The 26,797-nt window shown below is 37.6% G+C and overlaps 1 protein-coding gene and 1 pseudogene across 3 annotated transcripts in view; one reads left to right on the forward strand and one right to left on the reverse strand.

The window, feature by feature from the left end:
* LOC118356939 overlaps positions 1–3,867 on the reverse strand; it is a 107,930-nt pseudogene extending 104,063 nt beyond the window's left edge.
* The window catches only part of NKAIN3 (sodium/potassium transporting ATPase interacting 3), a 608,438-nt gene that overhangs the window by 303,311 nt on the left and 278,330 nt on the right, over positions 1–26,797 (forward strand). For all 3 annotated transcript variants that reach the window (XM_027572733.2, XM_027572739.2, XM_035727341.1), the window contains exon 2: positions 24,622–24,759. In XM_027572733.2, the coding sequence (XP_027428534.1) occupies positions 24,622–24,759 (138 nt within the window). The remainder of the gene's footprint in view (positions 1–24,621; positions 24,760–26,797) is intronic.

Consider the following 26,797-nt stretch of genomic DNA (forward strand, 5'->3'; position numbering starts at 1 on the left):
TAGTCTTTTAGTCAGATAGAGTTCTAAAAGTAGGATTATTCTACCAAAGGACATATAAATATTTAATATTATTGGAAGGCCCACTTGCTTTCCAAAAAGGCAGTATGAGTTACTCCAAAAATATATAAATATGCATAACTATTCACACCACCACCAATACTGAATATTCTCAATCTTTAAATGTTTTGACAATTTGAGCAGTACAAAATACTAATTTTTATTTGAATACATGTTTCTTGGAATTGAGGCATCCCTTCAGACTGAATTTTTTGCAGGCAGACGGGCTGTTGGCTGCCAGTTGTCTGGCAATCCATGTAGGAAAGCTGCGTTCCCCAGCATGCACTGCTTCAACGGCTTGTCCTTCTGTCTACAGTGTTCTCCTTCTGTCTATAGCAGATTAATGCATTACGTGTGTGCCCATATCCATCTCAGAATCAGAGCAAAAGATTCAAGAGACCTTCATCAGACCACTCATACTACAATCCCGGTCATTTTCTGGACATGACAGTTGGAAAGGAGGTAGGAAAACTTCCTTATGGAAGCAAAGCTGATGTGGTACGTTGGCTGCCTGAAAGAGCGGAGTTGCTCTGAATCTTGCATTCCTGGTCACAACAGCACATAATGAGATACTGAAATGATGGGCAGAGGGGGCATCTAGGTACCTAGATACAGAATTGCAGTTTTGCTTGGTTTCCAAATGACAAAGCACAAGTGGGTACTTATCGCACCTTTTGTTACATCAGTGATGATTTCTTCCAGATCCTGCAATTAGCCGTTTGCTTGTGTTGCGCTTTTCTGAATTTTCACTGTCTTAGTGTCTTCATCATTATCATTGTGTGAATTTGGAAAGGTCATGTCATAAGTATGAACCAGACACAATTTTAAATCAGAAGTCTCTGGATTGCTTCTGTGTGAAATATTTTATATAATTTCACTTCTATTGAAACATAAGCCTTAAAAAATATTGGAAAGAGTAGTAAAAGAAATAGTAGATGTTCAAGTCCTGTCATTATACTTCGCATGCCATCCCCAGGATTCTGAGAGAAGGTGTCAGGGGACCCACTGCAGCTTTAAATATTGAATGATGGGATTTGTGACAATGTAGCATATGGTTTTGTTTGAACAATGAATATTCTATTGTATGATGTGTGCTGCCAGGGAGGAAGTGGGTTTTTGAAGACCCGGTGCATCTGAGCCTCCATCAGAGACAATGCTTTTCATGACTGGTGAGCCCCCTAAATTTTCGTACATTTGAAGCATGGAGATTTCATCCCAGCCCGTAGAGGCGATCTCCCCTGGTGCATCTCCCTCTTGCAGCTCCTGACCAGTTAACACCATCCCATATACCATATCTCCTTCTCTCCAGCCCCCCAGATTCAATTTTCTCCTGTATGAGTTTGTCAAAAGTGAAGGTAACTAAAAGATCATTGTGTAGTGAAGAATATCACTAATAATTAGCCACAATAAGGTCCTGACTTTTGGCAGCTTCAGTTGACTATCAGGGGCTTTTCCCTGCTTCTTCATTTCTCATCAAAAGGGAAAACTCAGAGGCTAATAGGCTGATGGTGAAGAGAAATAGTTTTCTCTATTCCATGATGTTAGTAATTACATTTCCATTATTTGAATCTGTCTTAAAATGCTGGTAAAATGGCCATTACTTGAAATGGCCCCTGGCCACAAGTTCAGTGATGGTCCACAGGACACGAAATTGCTCTTCCAATGGATAGCAAGCAAATACAGTGTGAAAGATGGGCTATTACTGAGCTTCAGGCTTCGAGGAGAATCCTAGGTTGTTGTTTCCATTGTCACACGGATTGGCAGGCACCATGGCCTGCAATCGACGCAAAGTTGGCACTGCTTCTCAATTTTGAATGTGCACACAAGGCCCCTGGGGATCATGTACAAATGCGGGTTCAGGGGTTCAGATTCTGCTGGGCTTGGTGAAGCCCAGGATTCTACAGTACTCACAGCTCCCAGGGGTTGCTGATGCTGCTGGTCCACACCCCCCACTTTGAGTATAGGAAACCTTATGTTTTGAATCTTTTCATTGTAGCTGAAGATATAAACACAACCTCTGTCCGTTTGTGATCCCTTCGGTTGTTCGTCTGGAGGGAACTTCCACTTCTGTGCCCTTCTCGGGACATAAGTAAACAGAAATTCAATTGTTACAATGACAAAAATGTGATTAACATATTTTTTTTCTGATAACCCCTTCATTCCTTATGATGTCACCAAGAAAACTAGCTAGAGTTAGCTTTGAGTTTTAATAAATGAACTAAATATAGTCAATATTTTACTGCTTGAAACATTTCACAATTTGCTGAGCTATAAATACCGTAGTTAGGAATGTTAAGAATGGTGATGCTGGGGCACCTGGGTAGCTCCGTCGGTTGAGCGTCTGCCTTTGGCTCAGGTCATGATCCCGGGGTCCTGAGATCGAGCCCTGTATCCCGCTCCCTGCGCATCCCCTTCTTCCTCCTTGTTCTCTCTCTCTCTCTCTCTCTGTCTCGCTCACTCTATCTCTCTCTCAAATAAATAAAAAATTTTAAAAGGAAAAGAATGGTAATGTTGAAGAAATAGTGTTTTACAGCTTTAAATCTGACTCACCTGTCAGGACTCAGGGAAGCCCGGGGTTACTGCCTTGGTACCACTATGGCTCCTCTTCTGTGTGGGGTTCTCACATTGCTCCAAGGCCAAGGACTAGCTGTGCACCCCTTCATCCCTTTGTCCTCCTGCCACACACGGGACCAGGCACCTGCAAGTGCTCAATGAATGGTAGTGAAAAAAAATCCTTCTTGGAATAAATACATAAAGTAGATGTTGGCATGTCAATCCAGGGGAATAAAATGTACCTCAGGAAATAATAATTGCAACAACCCTAACAACATGAAATTTCTCTATTATGTTAAGTGAGAAAAAAAAACTGGACGCAACAATGCATCTTTTGTGTGTTTACAATTTTTAATGTATAAATAATGAATAAATAACAAAAAGGAATGTAGGAAAATGGAAACAGTAGGCTAATTATGGATAAGTTAATTTCCTCTTAAAAATATTACTTTTTCATATTACAGTTTTCAGTAAATTATATATAATAAACCACAATGAGTTATATTTTACTATCATTAGACATCATTCTTGCTTCCCTTCACGTACTTAATTGTAAAATCCCACTCTACATAAGACTCCCTTTAGAGAAATGAAAACATTTAACTGTAAGAGTGAATAAATTTTTATAGATTATGTTAATGCTTTCATTTTGCTTGTAAACTCTATAGTATTCCCTAAAATTCGATGAAACTCACAGGGCCCTTAAGGAAGAGCCCTTGTTTGTTCATTTTATTCTTTCCTCATCCGGACACTCCACAAAACGAGATAGGCTGTCGGGAATTCACCTTATCAAATGGAGTGTAGCCAAACTCTTGCATGCTTAAATCAATTGGATAGTGTTTTCCCCACTGCACTTCTTTAGGTCTCTGTACTACATATGTTATTTTTTCTAATGTAAAATCATGCCTTTAGGTTGCCTGGGTGGCTCAGTCGGTTAAGCATCTGCCTTCGGCTCAGGTCATGATCCCAGGGTCCTGGGATCGAGTCCTGAGTTGGGCTCCCTGCTCAGCGGGGAGCATGCTTCTCCCTCTGCCTCTGCCCCTCCACCTGCTTGTGCTCTCTCTCTCTCTCTGACAAATAAATAAATAATCTTTTTTAAAAAGATAAAATCATGCCTTTGTTTTCATCTTACGTAAAATCCAGCCTCAGTAACAGGTATGTTCCTTCATCTTTCTGCTGACAACTGTTAAATTTTGAAAGTGATGTGATCAAGTCAAACCAGCTAGCAGCTGAGAAGGTCACGTTAACTTTTTGCATTTTTACCGAGAAGTAAAATTTCTGCCTAGAAATTGACAGCATGAGTCCTTACTGAAATAGTTTTACTAACGGCAGAGGACAAATTCTTTTTCTTAGTGTAGCCTATGGATTCCTTTCTCTTCTGCAGGTGGACACACTTCTTGTCTCTCTCCCAGCCTTCTCCCTCTACCAGTTTCTCTCCCTTTCTTCATCCCTCTTTTTCTTCCCTTAAATGATCTGCACTTCTAGATAAATGTCTTCAAATTAACTTTTATTCAGATATTTGGGTTTATATTTACACATACGAATGCACACATACACTCAACACCTGGACACGTATGTTATGGCATCCTCGTGTTTTGAGAGGCACAAACAACTCTCCTTTTGCTCACCTTTGTACCTCTAGAGCCTAGCAGACCCGTCCATATATTTTCATTGAAAGAACGAATATGTGAATTGAAGAATGAACAAATGCTCTTCCTAGTGAGGAAAGAAAGTGTTGAAGACCAGCAAATGATTAAAAACTCATAGTTTGCCTGTCCACATTGACTACCCCTTTTCTAGAATCTTCAATCGTGTCACTTTTGTTGGTAAATATTTCTTTTTCTCCTTTGCTTCACCATTTGCCGCCAAACCATGGCCTTTAAAACTTGTTTACCTTTTTTTTTATTAACATACAATGTATTATTTGTTTCAGGGGTACAGGTCTGTGATTCATCAGTCTTCCACAATTCACAGCGTTCACCATAGCACATACCCTCCCCAATGTCTGTCACCCAGCCACCCCATCCCTCCCACCCCCCTCCACTCCAGCAACCCTCAGTAAAACTTGTTTACCTTTTGGGGCGCCTGGGTGGCTCAGTAATTAAGCGTCTGCCTTCAGCTCAGGTCATGGTCCCGGGGTCCTGGGATCGAGCCCCACATCGGGCTCCCTGCTCAATGGGGAACCTGCTTCTCCCTCTCCCACTCACCCCTGCTTGTGTTCCCTCTCTCGCTGTGTCTCTCTCTGTCAAATAAATAAATAAAATTAAAAAAAAAAACTTGTTAACCTTTTTATTTTCATACCATCTCCTCCTTTCCTTTTGAAAAATATGGACAACACTCAAGAATCTGTCATTCCGTCTTCCCCTTTGAACGAGGACAGCATTTGGTTTACACCTCTCTTTCGTCATTTACCTCATCCTGCTTTGTCATTTGGGAACTTGACTTTTCATCCCTACTGAGTTTTCAACCCTTTGAGGAAAATAATGGTTTTTTTTAAAATCTCTGGTATTGCCTAGATTGGTTCCTAGAACAGCATTGACAATGGCTGAATTGAAGTTAGAATGTGAAACATTCTCTACAATGAAACACAGTTAAAAATGTTCAAACAATATTTACGCAAAGATAGAGAGCGGAAATGATTTCAATAGAGTAAGATGCTCAAGGGGCGCCTGGGTGGCTCAGTAAGTTAAGCGTCTGCCTTCGGCTCAGGTCATGATCCTGGCGTCCTGGGATCGAGCCCCGCATCGGGCTCCCTGCTCGGCGGGGAGTCTGCTTCTCCCTCTCCCTCTGCCTGCCACTCCCCCTGCTTGTGCACTCTCTCTCTGTCAAATAAATAAATAAAACCTTTTAAGGAAAAAAAAAGTAAGATGCTCAAGGAAAAGCCATATTTATTAAACTTCTCTGAGGCCAAATGAGCATTGCATTTTATACAGATAAGAAGACTTTGGTGTTCCGAGAAAATTAGGTGTGCTATACATTGTAAAAGATTGTACCTGTTCTTAGAACACGATTGCCTTTGTATCGGAAGTGGGGAGGGGAGAGAATGTACAAGACCAAATCAAACGTGTCTTTGGTCGGTGCAAGCAGAACAATGTAAATTCCTTATTGTGTTTATAAATCCTGACCTTGGAGTCCTAGAAGCCCTTTGGAGATCTGTTGAGGTCCCGATGTCATCTTGCTGCTCTCTTTTTCCTCCCCCCCACTGTTCCACGGCATTTGTATGACTGATTAATTTGCCCATTTCCTCAACTTAACTGTGAGCTTTGGATGGACTTTGCCCCACACTTGGTCCTGCACAGAGAGTAGAGAAGAAAACTTTTTTATATTGTATTGTTGATGCAAAGTCTTAGAGTGAATAATGATTTGAAGAAGAGAAAACTACTGGCTACTCTGGAACGTATGAATAAAATTTCATCATCTACTTTAGTATTTTTCAAATGCGGCTCCTCCCTAGTGGATAGGGGGTAATGGGACGAATGGGCAAGGGCAAATTTGAGTCTCTAGGCTCCGCAACTCCACTTGAGTTCAGTATCTTTTTTGTTAGGACTTCTGTAATTTAAACAAAAAGTTTTACGACCAGAGGGTTTTTGGAATTTGTTGTTCTTGTTGCTTAACCACAAACTAACTTCATTTGAAATATCAGTGCAACTGAATCATGCTGAAGAGGGAAAACAAAGGAGCTGTGGAAATAAGGCTTATCTGTGCCTTAGCAAATATTGTAAAAGAGGAAAATAAGGAAGACTCTTCAAAACCGAGAGAAATTAGGACTGTATTGTTTGAGTGTGTGGTGATGGAAAAGGACTTTTAACTCAGCCTACAAAGGTCAGAGAGGACAAAAAGCTATTATGTTTGAACAGGTGTTTTGAGACCTTTGGAAATGAGTTTGTAATTTGAGTTGCATTCAGAGACAACAGGGGTATATCACTGTAAAAACTAACCAGTCACTGCGCCAGGACTTTCTGCAAGAAGACTTTTGCATGCAGAAGTCAGATGGGAAATGTGTCAAACATGCTTACTCTTGAAATATTATTGGTAGATAAACCTCACGTCAGAGATCCTGCTGGCCATGTACATTTTATTTGATCCTGCATCTTTGGCTTGAGTCACCTCTCTCTTGGAAACATTCGCTCTACCTTTACTCCATTTGAGTGGAAAAATGAACTTTTGATCACATTTCTTTGCCAATGTGTTTAATCAAGCCTTACCACGTGCAAAATACTAAAGAGGTTGAGGATGTGGGTCTTTCCACTGAGTTTTTAATGCCTTGAGCCAGGACATAATTCATTTACTCAACATGGAACTACTGAATTCAACACGTTCTAAATATCGTGGTGCAACAGCTAGATAAATGTTGAGGAAATAAAGAGTAAAGACTTTGTTGAACACTGTTTGAGCTACATTCACATATAGTAATCAGTTCTAATATGTCCTATGTTTTACTTTCTAAGGAGGCCTTCCTTTTCTCATTTATTTAAAGAAGACTTATTTTTTATTAACTTAAAATAAAAATAGTATGCTGACTCTGGAGAGTTTAATGATTTCTTTGCATTGGCGATCTGTCATAATGCAACACCTGCGTGCTCTTCTTAGTTGAACCATAAAGATGAACAAGAGTCCAGTCTTGATAAGTGGTCCATTCACAGTTCCCGTTATTTTGGATGTTAATATTCAGTGACTAAAGAAGCATCCAGTTCTCCTTAAGCTGTATCCTGAATGGCAGTATGCAGAACAAAGGAAAAAGAAACATGCTATTTCTGAACTTGATGGCAGCCGCCCTGCTTCTCTTTTGTCTGGCTTGGTATGTTAAAATCTCAGTTAATGCTGTTGACAAGTATGTACACTTACAGTTGCCAGTCAGGCCTTAACTTCCACAAAAGAACTGCTGGAGAAGTTCTGGCCCTGAGATGGCTGCTGGGATAAAAGTCACCTTTGACTAAAAAACACCACCTCTCCCCTCTGTGTGGTGTGCCCTAAAATGCAGCAACACAGCCACCAGAAGGTGACTCTGAATGCAAAAGTAGAAAGAGAAAATTGCGGGGTTCGTGGTTGCCAGGACAGGGTTACATAAAGTTGGCCATATAATTGCAATCACGCTGGTAAATCAATACGTGTTGCCATGGAGAGATGGCTATAAGAGGAAAACAGATGGTGGTGGTTGTGGTGGAGACAAAGAAATAAGATCCCCAAATCTCCTTCCATGTAAAGGTTATATAGAACTCGACAATTCGGGGAAGAATGTCATATGTATATCTTGAAGACTTACGTTACCATTTTAGCACGTCAATGCAAAAATATACCATTAAAATCATCGCGTTATTCATCTCCTTATTTCCCTTATGTCCCAAGTCAAAAGAATAAACTCCCCCGCTTTACCTGTCAAACCATTGCCCTTATTTCATTCAACTCGTGTAAATACCCTTTTTTCTTACTACATCTATCATGATTTAAAGCAAGATTGCCCACTGAATATTTTCACTGCAAAAAAAAAATAGTATCCTTTCTTTCTCTGAGGAGAATATTATTTGACAACTGTTTATCATACAGCCACCAGGTGCAAAACACTGCTATATTCCTTATATGTGTGCTACCTCATAAAAACATGAGCTGACCCAGGCCCTGGATTACTAAAACCTTATATCTCACACTATAGTTTTGCCCTCAAATGTTTACATAATGAGAATGAACATGCAGTATTTTTTCTACTCACCACAGTCTGATCCATGATCTTCTAAAAACACATAACTTAAAATGAAAAATCAGATTTTAATCACTATTATAAAAGAAGACTTCTACTTTTATTTGTTCTAATGTGTAGTATGAAACAGTAACATCACTTACTGGAGAACTAGATGAGTGCAGTTTTCCACTTTGTCTCAAAACATATAGATGACCTATGTCAGTAATGTCCTAATAAAACGTATCAGTGGAATTTTGTTTCCTTGAAATAAGATATTTTTCTTTGTAATTCTATAAGAGGAACATGTAATAGAGGCAATATAATACTTGAGATCAGAAACATCTTTGAAGACCTATTTCTGGCAATAGGGTAGAACTGTAAATGTCAGATTTAAAAAATGTTTTAGCTGCATCAATGAACTAATAAGAAATTAAGTTTTTCTAAACCTGAGCTTTTCCCAGAAAAACCTTTTCATAGAGCTGGAACCCCAAACAGCTGTAGCCTCAAAGTGAAGGTGAGAACTAGACCCAAGCCTCCCAACCCACCCGCCCAAAGGCAAGTAAAATTGTCTTCCTCCAATCCTGGTACTACATGGAGAAAAATAAAAATTTCTCCTGAATGTTCATAAAATAGATTAGTCCTCACATGGATTGGTAAGCTAAATTCACACCACTTGGGTGATCCAGAAAATCTATAAGCAAAGAATTTAAATTCAAGTAGTAGCAGGCTATTAGTGTCTCAAATCACCTGGCAAATACAAATGAAAATCCAAAAGCAAATAAAAATCCTTTTGGAGGTTATCTGCTTTCAAAACAAATAACAAAATTTCCCACAGGTAAAGTTCCAAGGAACTAGACTCAAAATCAACAATTCAGAATATACAGAGAACAAAGGCACCAGACCTGTCAAGCAATAGAAAAAGCAAACTGAATTAAACAAGCTGAATTAAACCCATAAAGATATCAGAGATAGAACATGAAATAAGTATAAATTAATATAAAGAAGTAAAAGAGAGGTTTAATGTAAGGAAAGAGCAAAATGACTGAGCATAATTGAAAAAAGAACCAATACGATTAACAGAAATAAAAATAAATAATATTAATTTTTTAAAACTCCATGGATGAGTTTAGAAAATTCAAAAGAATGGGGGGGGAATGATGAATGGGAAAATATTTTTGAGGATATTATACAGAATGCAGTAGGAAAAAACAAAAGTTAAGACATGTAGATGAAAAAAGAGGAAGATGTAATGAGTTCTATGTGCCTGTATGGAGTTCTGGTAGGAAAAAAAGAGAAACAGAATAGGTCAAGTGTAAGTATTTGAAGAGATTTTCACCGAGGAGTTTTCAGAACTGCTGAAAAACACCAATCATCAGATACTGGAAAACCAAAAATTACCAAGAAAGATAAATTAAAAGACATCCAAACAAAGATACATTATAATCATTCATCAAACTTCAAGAACATAGATTTTGAAATCTGTTGGTGGAGCAGGAAGGAGACATCGTGTTCAGAGGAAAAATAATTAGCTCACTTTTTACTAGCACAACTATGATCCAGCACATTTTTTTAATATGCAGGAAGCAAAATATACTTAATTGACATTGTTTTTAAGTATTTGAATGAAATAAACATACTTTCAAGTGAAGAAGAATGGAAAGAGTTCGCCACCAAGATACCCTCCTTTAACAAATTTGAAAATATATTTTTCAGAAAAAAAAAAAGTTTTCCCAGAGAAAAAGTCTTAGAGACAAGAATAAATGATGAAGAAGATGATATATAGTGGAAAAATTAGATACAAACATTGAATAAAACAAACAATAATAATAATGTCAATATAGAAAACTATACATAAAAAAATTGTTATTTGGGGAATGATAGGGTTCTAAGGTCATTGTATTGTTTGGGAAGAAGAGAAAGATAATGATTAACTGTAGACATTGATAACTTATGTATGAATATGCTAAGAAGTCTAGTGTAATTGTTTAAATAAAGAAGTAAAATCCATATACTTGAAATAATAAGAGGAGAAAATAGAAAGGGAAAAAGATGACCATTCCAAAAGAAGAAAATTAGAAAAAAGAAGCCTAGAAATGGCAAGAAAAATAAACACAAAACCAGGATAATAAAAGCAATACAAACATATCATTAATCACACTAAATATAATTGGACAAAATGCTTGACTTAAAAGACAAAGATTCTCAGGTTGAATTGAAAAAAGTAAGTCCAGTTATATACTTATGTCATTTATTTGAAGTGAGCTTTTTATTGATAACATACAGATGGTCCACTTTGTCAATTTCTATCTTTTAACTGATATATTTACATTTAATGTGATTCTTGATATATTAAGGATTGAAATTCTAACATTTTATTTTGTATTTTGTTTCTCACTTTTTTTCATTTCTCTGTTTCCTTTTCCTGACTTCCTGTGGGTTACTTGAACATTTTTCAGAATTCAATTTTGATTTATCTATAGTGTCATTTAGTATATCCCTATGTAGAGCTTTTTTAGTGGATTCTCTTGGGGTGACATAATTTACCTCAGTGTATTGGTGTCATCATTTTACCAGTTCAGGTAAAATATAAAAACCTGATCTCATTTTTTTCCCTTTACCCTACCCCTTTAGTAATATTGTTATTTTAAATATTTCTTCTACATATACTTGGAACCACAACCATGTTATAAATTTTGCTTCAATCATTAAATATACTTTAGAAAGTTCAAGAGGAGAAGGGAAGCCTTCTGTATTTACTGGATCTCTGCTTGTTGTGTTCTTTCTTCTTTCCTGGTGTTTCAAGATTCCTTCTTTGATCATTTTCTTTCTGTTTAGAGAGCTTCTTTAGCCAATTTTTTAGGGTAAGTTTGCAGATGACAAATTTTCTTGATTATTCTTTATCTGAGAATATCTTGATTTCCACAAATTCCTGAAGGATATTGTTGCTGGGTACGAGATTTTTCAGTTAGCAATTCTTTTTCTTTCAGTATTTGAAAAGTATTGTGCTACTTTGTTCTGGCTTCCATAGTTTCTCATGTTAAGTGAGTTGTTAAAATTATTTTGCCCTATAATTTAAGTGCTGCTGTCAAGATAATTTACCTGTCTTTACTTTTCAGAAGTTTAATTATGATGCATCTTGTCATGTTATTTCTTTGGATTTATTCTGGTTGAGGTTCACTTAACCTGTTCAATCTCTAGGTTTATTTCTCTTGCTAGATTTGGGAAGTTTTCAGCCATTACTTCACCAAATGTTTTTTCGGTCTCACCCTCTTTGTTCTCTCCATCTGGGAGTCCAGTAACAGAAATGTTGAATATTTTGTTATAGTTTCACAGGCCCTTGAGTCTCTGGTCATTTTTTTTTTTCAATTTGTTTTCTCTATGGTTTTCAAACTGAGTAATTTTTATTGTTCTACCTTCCATTCTATTGCTTCTTTCCTCTGTCCCCTCCTTTCTGTTGTTGAGCCGATCCACTGAGCTTTTTGGTTTTAGTTATTATATTTTGAGTCCTGAAATTTCCATTTTGTTCTTCTTTATATCTCCTATTTTCTTTGCTGGGAATTTCTATTTTTTGCTAAGGCTTTCTAATTTTTCATTTGTTTCAAGTATGCTTATAATTATTTTTTTTAAGATTTTATTTATTTATTTAACAGAGAGAGACACAGTGAGAGAGGGAACACAAGCAGGGGGAGTGAGAGAGGGAGAAAGAAGCAGGCTCTCCGCTGAGCAGGGAGCCCAATGCGGGGCTCGATCCCAGGGCCCCAGGATCATGACCCGAGCCGAAGGCAGACGCTTAATGACTGAGCCACCCAGGCGCCCCTGCTTATAATTACTTATTGAATCATTTTTATCATGGCTGCTTTAAAATCTTTGTCAGATAATTTTAACATCTCTCTGTTCTTCATGTTGGCATCTATTATCTTTTTCATGGTTCTTCCCGGTTCTTGGTATGACAAGTGACTTTAAAACCTGGACAACTTTCTCTCTTACTGAGCTAGCAATGCCCTTTTCCTGGTCCTTAGACTAGAGAGAACAAGTTTTGAAGGACTTCTTTGTCTGCACCCACTGGCATTTCTGAGTTACCAGCTTTATAATTCCAAGTCTGGAGCATAGGAGCAAAAAGAAAACCCAGGGAAATCACCATCTATCTCATTATTCCTCAGGTTGCTCTTCTCTCCACCTTTCAGAGTCTTATGTTTATTTAACATGTAATGTCTCAGGTTTGTAGATGTACTTAGCAGAATAATACAGAAAAGTATGCCTCCTCCATCTTTCTGCAGGAGAAAATCTTACCTGTTTTGTTGAATTACTTCCTAGAAATTATTGAATTTATTCTTACAATCTTGCTACCACAGATCAGAAAACAAATTCATGAAGCAGGCACGAATGAGAAGATGTCTGTAAACTTTATAAACTGTATATATATATTTTTGATAAAAATTTAAGCCATATAGGAATTAATGTACACCTTCAGGGCAAGGCCATACTATGGTGTAAAGAATCTGGACTCTGGAGCCTGACTGAGCTAGGTTCTCATGTTGATTCTCGAGTATATTAGTTGCCCTTTAAATCTGTGTAAAATGAAAGCAAAAATACCCTCTTTGTAGGGTATTTTTTGTATATGATAAAAAATGTAATACCTACCACACAGTAGGTGATTAGCAAATATTAGCTCCCTCTTCTTCCCCTAACTTTATCAGAAAGGGAAATAGATTTGTAAAAACAATAGTCCTTCGTTTGTTTTAATATATAAACTCTTTGAGGGGCACCTGGGTGGCTCAGTCGTTAAGTGTCTGTCTTTGGCTCGGGTCATGATCCCAAGGTCCTGGGATGGAGCCCCACATTGGGCTCCCCGCTCAGCAGGAGGCCAGCTTCTCCCTCTACCATTCCTCCTGCTTGTGTTCCCTCTCTCGTTGTGTCTCTCTCTGTTAAATAAATAAATAAAATCTTTAAAAATATATATAAAGCTCTTTGAGACATAGGTCAAAGTATCACAAATATGTTCTGTAATATCAGCATGTTAAGGCTCAGTATGGAACAGTAATTATAGTAATTGTACATAAATTGTGGGGAAAAGTATTATCCCTACACAGAACTTTACAATTATGGATCCTCAGTAGAAGCAAGGGAATGAGTGGGACTGTGATAAAAGCTCAAGATGTTGAAAGTGTATCTCTGTATGATCGGCATACCTGCACCAGAACTCATAAAATTAACACTTACTCAACCCCTGTCACTAAGAGGGGGCCCAGAAGACAGATCATAGGATAAGTTCTGTTTTATTTAGTCTGTTTGTACACTTACAATCTAAAACACTGGGCCCTAAGAGGCTGATCAATCTTCACTGATCCTTTGAGAAACATCTTAATGTCCAAAAAGTATGAGCATGGTTAAAAAGTGGTTAAATCAGTTTGTCCCCTGAAACTTTGAAGATGAAAGTCACCCATATCAAGTTAATGAAGACCACCTCACCAAATTAGCTCATAGCTATTGGGCAGTGATAGCTCTGAAGAAGAAAATGCAATGCAAGTTTACATCAGAAACACCTCAAACATTGTCTGAGGTTTTCACTAGTTCTACCACCAAGCATATGTTCCACTGTCAGCCATTTGCAGCACCTACAAGCACCCTTCCCAGAATATGGACAGCAACAGAATATTCAAGCAGCTGCTACATAGTGCATTCATACAGCGAGAGAAAGGCAAAAAGAACCATAGTAAGAAAAAGAAACAGGGGCACCTGGGTGGCTCAGTCGTTTAGTGTCTGCCTTCAGCTCAGGTCATGATCCCAGAGTCCTGGGTTCAAGCCCCGTATCGGCTCCCTGCTCGGCGGGAAACCTGCTTCTCCCTCTCCCACTCCCCCTGCTTGTGTTCCCTTTCTCGCTGTGTCTCTCTGTATCAAATAAATAAATAAAATCCTAAAAAAAAAAAAAAGAAAAAGAAACAGTTCATGGTGTTAACCTACTTTAACACCATCAACTGTTTCTTGCTTAAATGTTAACTGTACACTCTACTTTTCAAATGAGAAGAGCTTCTCTATAGCATGGATGCTTTGACATGTTCAAGTTTTGTTTTTGTTTTTTTTTTTCTGTATCATTTTCTAAAGAAGAAACATTTAATTTCATTCCTAAATGAAAAATCTACTTCTTGCTGAAATGATACTTTAAAGGAATTCTTGAAAGAAGGCATTCTTGCAGGTGGTCTTTACTACAAATAAAAATGTGAAAAGGCCCTTGAAGAAACTTTTGGCCCATAACCCTCTCTTCTGTCTTCTCATGCTGGGTTGCCATTTAAGTAAAACCTCCATGGGAGTCTTAAATGCCATGGCAGGCATGTTCTCACCAGCTGTTTGTGGGATTGTATAGGTCACCAGCCTAGGGGGTTCAACTTTAGTGTTCTTGGATCCATAATGGCTCCACTGGAGGACTGAAATTCAATCTTCAATCACTGTTCTGTAACAAATTGACACTTTGGGCTTTTGCTAAAATAGTTGCCTTATTCCTGGCTTGAGCTATTCATGGACTGGGACTGCATTTTTTAAGGTCGGCTTCTGCTTGGCAAAATTGGAGGAGTTAGGCTGTGGGATAATTTCTGGCAGGGGAAGGATACTTAGAAGCTGAATCAAATGATGAAATCACACTGTTTAGAGGTCAAGGGACATCCTTGAACAAATACTAACAGATTATTCCCTTATGCCTAATTTTTGCGGAATTCTTACTCAGAGTATTATTCAACGAGAGTATCCTCCCCCTAGTTCCTTCATGGCATGGGTTTGTCCTGCATCTGTATCAGTGTCCACAGCACTAGAAAACAAGTATGAAAACCACTCTCTGGATAAGAACCTATCGGTAAAGGGGCGCCTGGGTGGCCGGTTAAGTGTCTGCCTTCGGCTCAGGTCATGATCTGACCAGGTCCACATCCACCTCCTTGCTCAGTGGTGAGTCTGCTTCTCCCTCTCCCTCTGTGATCTCTCTTGCCCTCACTCTCCCTCAAATAAATAAATAAAAATCTTCTTTAAAAAAAAAAGAACCTATTGGTAAATGTAAGAATACTTTTAAAATGTTTGCTGCCAATGCATTTTAAAAGTTTACTTAATTATAAGAAGCTCGTTTCTTATCATTAAACCCCGGAGCTTGAAATTTTGTATATTTAGCTAAGCTAACTGGGTTGATATAAGAAGACTAGCGTTTAAAATAATCCCTCACAGTAGGTAACCGAGAAGTTATTTTTAGTAGGCTTTAGGTTCCCTTAGAGCATGTTTTTTACCCAGTTCTTACTATTATTTCAGTTATTCAAATTATATTTGGCTTAACCTAAGTTAACTTTTTATGCACATATTGACAGAAAGGAGGAGGTTTCCGTACCTGTATTGAGTTCAGTGGCAAAGTTCACAGTTCCTTGCTTTGAGTTATTATCAAGGTCACAGTCTACCAGTGGACCATCCACACTAGGTTGTAATCCATCTTTGAAGAAAAAAAAAAGGATAGGGAAAGCCCACAGTTGGAATATGTAATTTGATGCTGCGTAAGATTTGTAAGGAGTTCAAACACATCAGCTTCAAAACTGTAATCTTTCACCTCACTTTTAATGACTGTAACAGTATTCACCCCCCAAGTTTTCTTTGGTCAGAGCAAAGATGTAAACCAAGTTGACCTGGGCTCTCCTTCACCTCTCACATATAAGTGGCCATTAAGTTTCATTCTTGAATATTTCTACACTGTCTCTGTTCTGATTTCCCTTGTCTTACTTCTTAGTTCAGGGCTCCATCGTCTCTCATGTGAAAATTGCAATACCTTCCGCCGTGTGCCCTACCTTCAATCCAAGTCTTACTTTACCCCCATTACCGCTCTATTCCCAGTACAAAACAGGATAAAAACACTTCCAAACCTCTGATGGAGGGGTTTTCTAAAGCATAGTGCTGTTTATGAAACTCTTTTAGAGTTTCATAGACTCATAGTTTATGAAACTCTTTTAGAGCATAAATAGAGATAAAACCTTTAATGGCTTCTTAACAAGGTAAATCACAAACTCTTTAGCCAGGCACTTTGCTCTTCATCTTCCCCTGATGAAGTATCTTCCACAGCATGTGTGCTATACCAGTGCTTAGCAAACAACAATTCTTGACCAACTGGTAGGTTGGAAATCAATTTAGTTGGTCCAGACTTGCACTGCTAATGAGATAAAATAAAATAGACCAGACTATGGCACACATGAGATTAAACGTGCTTCTTGACGTTTTGTTTCAGTATGTATGCTGTCCATGTAAAATAGTGTGGATTAAGGTAGAAAGCACATGCACGCACACAGAATGAGAGGGGGAGAGAGAGAGAGTGGGAGAGAGAGAGACATGATGGGAGAAAGCACAAATCTTTTTCTTAAGTAATCCATGTTCATTGAGTAAAATTTTTAGAAAAACTTGAATAGCAATAACATTTAAATGACTAAGATTCCAGTATTCGGTTACAATTTAGACAAGTGGATTTAATGTTGTATGTTTCTACACACAGATTTACATGGATAGCTACACAAACATTTCATAAACTTAGTAAGGTCTCAAAATATGTTGATTGAATGACTAGATACGTTTCTTGTTATCAAGTAGAATGTTATTATATGTACACATGATTTTGTCCTACGTAATATATTATGATCAGTTTTTTTTAAATCAATACATATCGATCTACATTATTTTATATGGATATGTAGCGGTTCATCTTACCAACATATACTTTTAATATGTCATAATATTGGACACTTAGTTTTCTATCCCCCTTCATTATGAACATCACTTTTGTGAACATCCTTATATGAGCAAACATGTATATATATAGATAGATAGATAGATGGAGATACATAGATATAGTGTATATATGCACACGTATACACACATATACATATATGTCACACAGACATATGTTTGTGTATGATATGTGTGCATATATATGGGCATCAGGCACAGATTTAAGTGTCTTATATATATCAACTCATTCAGTCTACAAAACAACATGATGAAATAGATTCTATCATTTTACAGATGAGGAGCCACGACACAGAGAATTTAAGTATATTGCCCAGGATCACATGTTAATAAGAGACAGTCGGGATTTGAAACCAGCCAGGCTGTTTCAAGGGTCTATGTACCTAACACTATGCAATGTTGCCTCGACTTGTCCAATTAAGATAAATTCCTGACAGTGGACTTAAATTTAGTGGAACTAAAATTGGCATTTTATGGCACTCTGAAATGTTCTGCTGTGCCTTTTGCTTTAATTGTTCTTTAATTAATTTAACAAATTGTTTAATTATTTAATTGATTGTTTAAGTAATTGCTCTTTAATTGTATTTCATTGTTAATCTAATTGCCCCCACTCTTCTTTGCATGAAAAATTTTGACCATTCTTTGGGAACCATGCTCAATAGGCACCTTTTTTGTAAAGGTGTCTTAAACATGCTGGTCATGCCAGGCAGAGGTTAAATCACTTTTCTCTGTGTTCCTCTAGCTCTTTGAACACTGCTGTACCACAGTATATATATTTTATTATAATTATTTGGTCTATGTCTTTCTTCCCCACTAAAGTATGAACTAACTTCTCCAGTCCAAGAATTCTGCCATTCATCCTTATACCCTCAGAGCCTACATCCTAGCAACTGTGAAGTGGTACATGCTGAGCAAATGAATTTACACAAAAGAAAAGATAATTGGTTTTAGGTTCAAAAAACTAAATCTAAAAAGAAATCACCGATGACATTCTAGTGATTGGATTAAAAGTATTTTTGAAACTATTTTATGCTTGTCTCTCCAGTCTTTCTGCATTACATTCATTAATCATTTCATATATGATCTGGTATCATGTGGTTTTTGTAATGCCTGCCGTTCAAAGCATACTTTGGACTCTAGAAAGACCAACTACTACAAATTCTCTTTCAATTAATTCTTCTTGAAGAAGTCAGAGTATCTTGAATTTGGTTAATAGAGCGACTTGAAAATAAAAACTGCTACTTAAGTGCTGAGTTTTGCTATTGATCATTAAGTAGCACATAGCCCAAGTAATTTTCCTCATTATTGACATGAAAGTGATTATTTTCTAGGCCAAAAATAAGGGCTTATTCATAATATTTTCATTTCAAATACATTTCAAATAGGATATTACTGAGATGTATGTATCCTAGTATATGTACTGGAAATATTTGTCCTTTCCTTTCCATTATTCCTTGTTGGTAGAGCTTTAGAGCTACTTCTGTGGACTTACATCAGAATCCTAATACCTACATCATAAGTTTTGAATTTTAATACTACTTCAATGAGATTTTCTGGAAAGAAACCTTCCTATAGGTGCGAGAAGATTTGTGAGAACTCCTAGTAATGTTTCGACGAACAACTTAGTCATACCTGGCATTAAGGAAAAATACTCCCCCTAGCATTCACGGTTCCACCACATCTAGCTACATAAACACTAATAGCCATTCAGCCACTGGAGAAGGTACTAAAAATCAAGCAACAGAAAAAGGAGATGATATATTAAACTTGATTTGGCTTTCTTCATTTCACTAAATGATTGGTTTCTAGATTCAACGGAATAACCTTTGCCATCTACCCCTACCAAAGATAATGCAAAACCAGGCAGAAATTGTGAAGCCCTTAACATTATTCCTGTCTTTATTGGATGAACCAAATCACGAACAGGCCATATCTAGAATTCTTGGATACACTAGAAGAGAAACACATACCTCCTAAGGCTTGGTTACCTATCTACAAACACACAGAAACTTCTCTGGAATAGCGCCTACTTTAGCATAGTGGTAAATCTCCAGGTTGTTAGAACTCTTTGTGGCATGGCTCTATGAAACAGAATCATTATATAAATGCTATTGATCCTTTTTTTAGAGCCATGAAGAAATATTCACAAAGTATAGCTTGAAATATAAGACCATAATTTGGCCTAGGACAGGTCTGTGAGCATACAAGTTGGGTATTATCACCTCCAAGCATGAAAAATCCTCTGGGAGTTGAGTAGCCATGAGATTTTAGAGCAGGGGAAGCAAGGATGATGGTGGTGGAGAGGAGGGCTACATGGACTTCCTAGACACAAAGAAACCTACTCTAGTAACTCAAAACTTAATTGAAAGGGCCTGAGGTATATCAATTTAGCTAACAGGAATGTTAGAGCTTTTAAATTCCCACTTAAGGAAAGATTTGATCCTTCATGGTTATAAAATACTGACTGCAGGAATCCCTAGGCTAGAGGTTATACAGATGAGAATATCAGTCATACAATATGCTTCAATTTCTCAGTCTTTTATAGAACTATGCTTTGATTAAATGCTTTCTTATGATTCTGCCAACATGAAAAACCTTGTTTTGATCTTTTTTATTGTGTCTGCCTCCGGTGAGTAGGGGAAAAGTCCAAGGGGAATGAGAGCAAAAGCCAGCTCACTTTTCTTACTGGGAAGTTGAATCTCCAAGGTACTCACTCCTTAAGAATGAATATTCTAACCCAGCTTTTGTTTGAGCAGAAGCTTATTGTGTAGACCCAGCCTAGGGAAATGTTTGGTCACCTGGAGTTTTTATAGCTCTTTAAGTATAAATTAATTTTCACAATTAGTAATAATTACAAGCAGTTAAGCAAAATACCATGTGAATCATTAAACATAATATATGGATCAATAAAAAAGTTACTGTGTTTTAAAGGTGCTCCTATTTGTGTGGACATAAAATAAGGAAGCAAATATTTCTTGAATTATTGGTATGTGTGGTTAAAGTGGGTTGCAGTTAATGATTCATAGATTTATAGGGAATATTCCCACCTTGGAGCCTGGTAAAAGGAAGTGCCTGACCCTGCAGAAAGAAGTTTAAAGCACACTCCATTCCCATTGCCATACATACAGAACATTAAACATAAACCATTTCCCAACTCTTGTTAAATATGCTTTATATGATCAAATCGCACTTACATTTTGTTCCATAAGCATAATGAAGACCTTCAAACTTTCTACAATTTTATCCTGAAAGCTATAATCCAGTAAGCAACATTTACATTATAATGAGTATGGACTATTTTTCATGCAGCCCCAAGTATGAGCTAGGGTTACATTTCTCTCCAATAGTTCCAATGGTTCCCATCCCTCTGCCACTCAAGGAAAATGTTTGAATGGCTTCTTCATATTTACATTCAAAATAACTCCCCATTCTAATTTGCTTGGTATCTTTGAACCATGCTTTCCTTGCATCACTGATTTGGTCCTCTTTCCTCCCTCCCTCCCTTTCTTCCTCCCTTCCCTCCTTCCTTCCTTCTTTCTATCTCTCATCTTTCCTTCCATTATTATTAAGATTCTGATTGAATTTATTTTTTATCTTATTAGGAAAAGAAACATATCCTTTTTCCTCATATTCTTACAGCTTCCAGAGTCTTACCTACTTTACGGTTCACTTAGAAATTATTTCATTGTTCTTTAGACCACTGCTTCCTGTTTTACACAGGTGACCAGTTGGTTTTTTGCTTTCTCTGGAGTCTTATTGCCTATGTTTTCTTGAATTCTCTACATTTATACCTCAAATTCTTCAGATGTCTCGGTCATTCTCTTCTTAGTTATGGCATCTCTGCTGGTACCATCTTTGAGCCCTCCATTCTTCTGTGCTCATCAGGTCTGGGTGCTTTGTGTTCATGCTACAGTGCACATTTGATCACTTCCTTTCATTACCATTCTGAATCAGAACCACTGTTTTCTAGGTGCTGTATTCAGTGGTGCACAGGTAACATTTAACAATAGATTCTCATAACAAACAAAACTCCGATTTTTAGCATTTCCCAATGTCCATGTTGTACATATTCCCGTAATGGTTGATGTCAAGTTTCCGACTTGAAGTCACTGACCATGAATTTGGGAAGAGATGCACCCAGTCTGTACTCCCAGGCCTGCTCCACTGATGAGAACCATTTTGACAGAGATTTTTCTAAAATAAATCCATCCTCTATGAGTTAACAAAGCAACCTGGATCTCATTTAACTTCATTTAGTGGCTCTGGGTCATTATTATTAATGTCAAGCTCTAAGGAGTAAGTGGTGTCTCTAGAGATTATGACATTTAGAGAGAAGATATCTGCCTATAAACTAAATGACAAAATAGCTTAACTTAGAAATTAGATCAAACAATACAGTAAAAAATGCAATGGTGTTCTGTTTATTTTGGAAGGGCTTTTGTTGTTAGTTGACTTTTTAAAATACAACATAGTTGACCCTTGAACAACAGGAAGGTTAGGAACACCAACCCTTCCCCACCCACAGTTGAAAATTCAAATATAACTCTTGACTCTCCCAAAATTTAACTACCAATTGCCTACCGTTGACTGGAAGGCTTATAATAACAGAAACTGTCAATTAACACATATTTTGTATGTTTTATGTATTATATATTGTATTCTTACAATAATGTAAGCTAGAGAAAAGAAAATGTTATTAAGAAAATCATAAGAGGGCGCCTGGGTGGCTCAGTTGGTTCAGCGACTGCCTTCGGCTCAGGTCATGATCCTGGAGTCCTGGGATGGAGTCCCGCATCGGGCTCCCTGCTCGGTGGGGAGTCTGCTTCTCCCTCGGACCCTCCCCCCTCTCGTGTGCTCTCTCTCTCTCTCATTCTCTCTCTCAAATAAATAAATAAAAAATCTTAAAAAAAAAAAGAAAATCATAAGAGAACATACATTTACAGTGCCATCCTGTATTTACCGAAAAAAATCCTTATATAAGAACCTGTGCAGTTCAAACCCCTTGTTGTTCTGGGTCAACTACTGAAACTTACTTTTCATGGTTTGAAGAGTTATTAAAGCTGCCTCTCTTTTAATCCTCGATATGATCCCCTCCCTGTTTAGATTTTTTTCTGGCCTTTCATTTGTGCTCTTATCTTAAGTCATCATGAATCATTTTTAAGTAAGTTATCAGAGAATAAATTTAATAGATACAGTGTCTCCAAGAAAGCAAGCAGATTTTCTAATAAGTGGTGTTAATTCTGCTTCTCTTTCATTATGTGTGTTTTCTTTAATATCATAAAAGAGAATGCTATCCATGCATCTTCTGACAGAAAAGAAAATGGATTTTCCTCTGTTTGAAAAGTTCACTTTAAAGGTTTTTGTGATGCGCGACAGCTTTAAAATAGGGTTGCTTTTCAGAATAAATTGCCTGCAGCTGCTCTTCAAGCTTTCTTTTTTATCTGAGCACATCCATCCTGTTTGGACATAAAAAAAAAAAACTGCATATTTACATCGCTGATGGGCCAATAAATAAAATGCTGCATTTTTAGGGGAACGTTCCAGGGAACTAATTAGAGTCATGAACAGACAAACGGGATTGAAAACTGAAAATATGGTGCTGCTTCTTACCTTACTCTGATTATTTTGCATTTTAGCCATGTCTGTGCATCCTCTCATTTGTGTGAGCAGGGGATGGTGACAGATCATTTGATGATCAGGAAATGCCCATGAAATGAATGTGGTTCTGGTGTGGTTCTCTTTAGGCGTTTGATCGTTTCTCTTCTCCTCCACAGCTTGCTGAAGGTGAATTTTAACCAAGGTAAATTCAGCTTTCTGGATGGAGGACATTTCTTTATGTCCAAGGAAATTAAAGCTATTCAGGCATACACCTGCCACATAACTAGAAAAATACCTAGGGTACCATTTTCATTTAAAATCTGCAGTTTCTAGTGCCGTCAACATAGCTAATCGTTGGATCATTTTATTAGAATTACTGTTTTATCAAAGCAAATCTAGAAAAATGCCTGAAGTGTGTAAAATTAGTGTCCAAAACAGCAGGTGGAACTATAAAATGTTTAGGTATAGAATACAATAAATATCATTTAAATATGATAATGACATTATTGGCATTCACTGGACTATATGAAATTTATCTGTTTCATCAATCATACACAATTATTTAAGTGTATATTTTAGTACACTGTATAATTGATTAAAATATAATTGTATATAATGCAAATATAATAAACTGTGGCAAGTCTACAATTGTAATGATCCCATAATTTTTAATTCTCTATTCAAAATGGATTTTGCCTAATCTGGATGAATTTTCATGTAGGTATATGATCTCAATAAAATATGATCCAAAGGAATTACTTGACTTAGTTTTACATGGGATCATTGAGCCCTGAGCTAAATAAATCAGTAAGCTTCATTTTGAAAAAGTGGTTAGTCATTATCATCAATGATGGACTAGTGAAAGCAGAGAAACCAAACATATTTGGTAATTTATGTTTCTTACAAGAAGGCAGGGGTGAGTAGGAGATTTGGGTTTTTGTTTTTGTTTTTTTTTTCCAAAATCATATACCAGTTCTAGCATTCAAGCCTGTAGTTAATTTTTTCTAGTGTGTTATACTAAACCAATCATTTTACTTAAAAAAATGATGAACTCAGGGGGCGCCTGGGTGGCTCAGTCAGTTCAGCAACTGCCTTCAGGCTCAGATCATGATCCCAGGGTCCTGGGATCCAGTCACATCAGGCTCCCCGCTCAGTGAGAAGTCTGCTTGTCCCTCCCTCACCGCCCCATCCCCCTTCTTCTGTACGCTCTCTCTCAAATAAATAAATAAAATCTTTGTTTTTTTTAATTTTTTTAAAAGATTTTATTTATTTTTTTGACGGAGACACAGCGAGAGAGGGAATGCATGCAGGGGGAGTGGGAGAGGGAGAGGCAGGCTTCCCGCAGAGCACAGAGCCCCGATGCTCGGCTCGATCCCAGGACCCTGGGACCATAACCTGAGCCAAAGGCAAACGCTTAACTACTAAACCACCCAGGTGCCTCAATAAATAAAATCTTTAAAAAAATTAAGAATTCAGGGTGTCTGGATGTCTCAGTCAGTTCAGTGGCTGTCTTTGGCTCAGGTCCTGATCTCAGAGTCCTAGGATCAAGCCCCATGTCAGGCTACCCCGTCAGCGGGGAGTCTGCTTCTCCCTCTGCCCCCCTCCCCCTTGTGCTCACTCTCTCTCAAATAAATAAATAAAATCTTTTTAAAAAAATGATGAACTCATATCATAGAATATGATACTCTAAAATATCTGCCAGGATTTTCTACTGAGAAAATGATTTAAGGAGTATATGTCAAGCTCTCCAGATGGGTTTAAAATCTCATTATACTTTATAACCTCAAAGTTGTCTTAGCATATTTTCAGAGAGAAGTTGCATAAAACAGTACATGAAATGGGTGTCACAACTTTAGTGATGATGATGTCCATAAGTGTGATTGAAATTGAATCTGGAGACTTCTCTAGGCATGAAATAAATATTAAAATGGTGTGATGATGCTAGGATTAGATGCTAATGGACTCTCTTTGCTTTATTTTAGCTCTCAGCATTGGAGAGGCAAATCTTTGACTTCCTTGGCTTCCAGTGGGCACCAATTCTTGGAAATTTTCTACATATAATAGTCGTCATATTGGGTTTGTTTGGAACCATTCAGTACAGACCTCGATATATTGTGGTGGTAAGTTTTATTTTTATCCTGTCTCTCGCTACAAAATTACTAAAAGAAGATTAATGAAATATCATTAAGTTGTTCCCTTGGATATGATGTGGTATTGCTGTTCGAACCTTTAGGTATTGAATTCTGTTTGGAGATACTAATCTGTGGGAAAAATGACTCAGTGAATGTTTACAGTGAGATCAAAGCAACATGAGTGTAAGTGTGAGACACATAGTCCAACACACTGTGTAAATGAATTCAAGTTTCACAAGGAAATCTAAAACAGGGTTTGGATAGAGTAGGAGATCTGGCTGTGGTCTGGATGTCCACATATGAGTGATTGTAACTAGGAATAACATACCTAAAATACTCATTGAGCCTAAATAAATATACAGTGTTCAGTAGGATTAGTGAGTATTTTCTTGCAATGCAGGGACATTGGCTCACTAGAAGAAAACCATAGACTTAAACATATGCCCTCTTTCAAATTTGATTTAATCCAGGCACAACTATGGAACAAATAAAGCTACACATTTTCCTGTGAATGCATTAATTCTCTATTTTGAATCTCAAATTGGTTTTTTATTGTATCTTTCCCCATATCACAGAGGTGAACATAATTGGCCCACAGCCGACTCTGAACTCAAAATGGCTGCCCGGGGCATTAGGGAAGTTTGATATCACTCAGCCAGCTGCAGGGACTAAACAATTTCTGCTTTACTTTTATTCTCTGAAAGCCAGCCTCTGCTAAGGCACTGTATAATCTGCTAGAAGGATGTCTCATGGAGTAGGACTTGTAGCATAAAACACTTCAATATGCATAATATCAGACTATTATATTGGATTCTGTTTTCTAGTTTGTTGCTGTAAACACAGCACTTTGACTCACTGCAGACTTTTTATTTTATGATGTTGGTGTTCTGCGGAAGCCCCAAATGCCAGGTGGCTGTGAAACCAGTCGCCTTTCTGGAATGAAGCTATTGGTACACATTAGTGACATTACCTAGTCCTGTTAATCATGCCCTCTACATACTAGCTTTACACACTCTCACAGCTACTGCCTTGGTTGAAGCTTCTGCTTTTTCTTCCCAGGATATGGACTTCCTGCCTGCTTTCAGCCTTCCTACCTTTCAGTGTGTCCTTTGCATTTTCCTAAATCACTGGCTTAAAACTCTTGGCTAGCTCTTAGCCGGATAAAATCTAAGACTATCCTTGGCTGACCACCTGACCAAGCATGGATCTCACAATCAGTCTGTCCTCTCTCCTTCCCTTCTTTCCTTCTCCCCTTTTCTGCTCCCTTCCTACCCTCCCTTCTTTTTTTTTTTAATTTTATTTATTTAAGTAATCTCTACACCCTATGTGGGGCTCAAACTCACGACCCTGAGATCAAGTCACACACTCTTCTGACTGAGCCAGCCAGGTGCCCCTACTTTCTTAACTTTCTTCCTCCTTTTCTTCATTAACTTATTCATTCAAATCCTATTTATTAGATTTCTACCATTAGGTTTCTACCTTGTTTTAAGTGTGGGCATGTTGGTGATCAAATACAGACCAGGGGTCTGTGGAAGTGATGAAAGGTGATGAAAGGAGTGTTTTCCGCATGTAGTTCCTTGTCTGTTCAGAGTCCATTCATGATAGAACTGGTGTCATTTCTTTCTCTGGTGTCTTTTCTTTGCTTCCCTCTCCCCCTTTTCCCTTTTGTGCATAGGAGAAGGAGGATTTAGATCTTTAAGAATCTTCAAGAAAAATCTATTAGAAAAACAATCCATGTTTTTGCTCATGTGGATTTTCTCTTTTAATGCGGGTGGCAATCAAATTTCTACCTTTTTTGTTTGTTGGTTTGCCATCTTATTTAAGACCATATCCCAGGACGGGAAGAGAAAGAAAGCAATGAATTGATGGGAAAGGCCTCCATACTAAAGATGCTGTTGGGTTTAATTTTCACAAATACCTATGGGTATGTGTTAGCATCCCTAATTTTACAGACAAGGAGAGGTTAAGTGACCTACCCCAGGAACCCAGATGGTTAAGTGGCAGAACTGGATGTGTTATTGTTAGG

Source organism: Zalophus californianus, chromosome 4 (genome assembly GCF_009762305.2).
Source record: "Zalophus californianus isolate mZalCal1 chromosome 4, mZalCal1.pri.v2, whole genome shotgun sequence".
In the NCBI taxonomy this organism is placed as follows: Eukaryota; Metazoa; Chordata; class Mammalia; order Carnivora; family Otariidae; genus Zalophus; species Zalophus californianus.